Source organism: Bactrocera latifrons, unplaced genomic scaffold (assembly GCF_001853355.1).
Source record: "Bactrocera latifrons isolate USDA-ARS-PBARC rearing strain unplaced genomic scaffold, ASM185335v1 scaffold_945, whole genome shotgun sequence".
NCBI classification, from domain to species: domain Eukaryota; kingdom Metazoa; phylum Arthropoda; class Insecta; order Diptera; family Tephritidae; genus Bactrocera; species Bactrocera latifrons.
The window spans coordinates 45,068-47,399 of NW_017537651.1; the positions used below are offsets into that span (position 1 = coordinate 45,068).

A 2,332-nucleotide genomic window follows, 5' to 3' on the forward strand; every position below is an offset into this window, starting at 1 on the left:
TTAATATTTCCGAACTATATATTATGTTGTAGCATAAATTATATATGCCAATTAAGTTAATGTATTTAATATGAGCAACGGTATATTATTTTATGCTTGTATAAGTTTATTAAATTTAAGACTTCGCTCATTCGCCAATAATTTTGTATAATTTTCCCCCAAATTAATAATATTAAACTAAATATTAATTTTTTTGGAAAAATGTATTAAATTATTTCTAAAATGTTCTTTATATTTATAATTTAACACAAAGTCTTAATACTCGCTCCACTAAATTTAATATTACCGAAATGAAACTGCCGTCGGTATATGTGTAAATGGGATCTGTTGTCTCTTCGAAATTTTCATAGAAATGACAACTGGACCGTCAAACTGCTGAAGTGGCACTTCATGGCTTTCAATATATGGCATACTAATTAGTATTCTATATAAGCAATATGGATCCTCCACATGCAATACGCACAGCAATACAGTTACTATACAATAACATTTTGCCTGTCAAGATGCCCCGTTAATGAAGGACAAAAGAGTCTTGTGTAAACACAGTTTTAGAAAACATATTGTCGATAACCAATTTGCTTTCCAAGTTTTTGGGACAACTTTTTAATTAATATCGTATTTCTAATATCGTCTTTAAAATATGTGCTTAATGTAAAGTTGTGTGAAATTAATTATTATTAATTATATATTGTATTTGGGAACATACAATTGAAATGATAAAGGCTATTTTAGTTTTTAACAACCACGGAAAGCCTAGACTTTCGAAGTTTTATCAATATTTTGTAAGTTACGATAAATATTTATAAAAGTTTTTATATGTTTATTGTGATTATCAATAGAATGAAGATATGCAGCAGCAAATAATAAAGGAGACTTTCCAGCTGGTTTCAAAACGAGAAGATAATGTGTGTAACTTTTTAGAAGGAGGGTGGTGAGTAAACCATATTTGAACTATGAAACATTGTTTTTAATATCCTTTTAAGCCTTATTGGTGGGTCAGACTACAAATTAATATATCGTCACTATGCAACGCTTTATTTTGTGTTTTGTGTGGATTCATCTGAAAGCGAATTGGGTATTTTAGACCTTATCCAAGTTTTTGTGGAAACTTTAGACAAATGTTTTGAAAATGTTTGTGAGTTAGATTTAATCTTTCATGCTGATGCTGTACATCACATTCTGGCTGAGCTGGTAATGGGAGGAATGGTTCTCCAAACAAATATGACCGATATATTAGCACGAATCGAAGAACAAAATAAATTAGTGAAGCAAGAAGTAAGCTGATTATACATATTTTTGAGATCAATATTTATCAAAATATTTTTTTACTTGTAGGCAGGTATATCTGCTGCCCCCGCACGTGCTGTGAGTGCTGTTAAAAGTATGAACATTCCCCAACAAATAAAGGATATTAAGCTCCCCGATTTACCCCAAGCGATTAAAGATTTGAAATTCTGACCAGGTCAAACGTCCGCCACTATAATTTTGGACTCATTTATCACCAGCAATATGCCGTCTTCTTCTATTAATTCAACAACATTCCCTACGTTGTCAACTACAGATACTGATTATTACACATTTTTGCGTCAAAATACATACGAACTAATTGATGATGAATATGATGTCAACTTATCCACTTCATACATTTTTTCATCAACTAGTTGCAATTCCGATTACTACCAAAGGGAAGCCGGAATAAGCATTTTTACGTTGGAAACAAAAAATAATCAAAATGACATTAAAATAAAACCTAAAAATGGAATGGAAAATAATATGAAAGATGATAAACAGTTGATTAATATATCTAGCCAAGAAACGCCTAAACGAAAGAAAAAACAGAAGAAACAGGTATCGCTTATTTGCAATAACCGTTAAGTAATAATGTTATAATGAAAATATTTATTTATGAATTTATTAAATATTAGTAAAAAAAAACACGTGATAACTGCTTGAAATATACTATAATCACTTCATTCGTTCAATGCAGTACAATTTACTTGTGCTGAATATTGATTTGTATTTGTATTGTATATAATATTTTAACTTTGTGAACGATTAAAGAACTATTAAGTATTGAGAGCAGTCTTTTACTCTTCATTAAGCACCAGAAAAGAAGAACTAAGTTCGGTAGTGAGGAAAGTTCTCTGATCGTCATTCACTTGGGAATGGCCAAAACGATTCTTATACATATGACTTAAGCAGCTCATGACTTGCGGTTCTGGACCAAGTAGCATCTGGGCATCCAAAGAACATCCGTTTTAAGATGAAACATCCCCTATACAGGATTGTAGTAAAAAAGTTTCAACAGCCTCGGATGAGTGGCCCCACTTTT

General features: G+C 31.0%; 1 protein-coding gene across 1 annotated transcript; it reads left to right on the forward strand.

Annotated features, from left to right (window-relative positions):
* Positions 1 to 713: 713 nt before the first annotated feature.
* Positions 714 to 2,077, forward strand: LOC108977727 (AP-3 complex subunit sigma-1). Its single transcript, XM_018947582.1, has 4 exons — positions 714 to 782; positions 840 to 931; positions 984 to 1,275; positions 1,336 to 2,077. Exons 1-4 carry the CDS (start codon positions 714 to 716, stop codon positions 1,456 to 1,458), a joined length of 576 nt encoding a protein of 191 aa, XP_018803127.1. The 3' UTR covers positions 1,459 to 2,077.
* Positions 2,078 to 2,332: the final 255 nt, after the last annotated feature.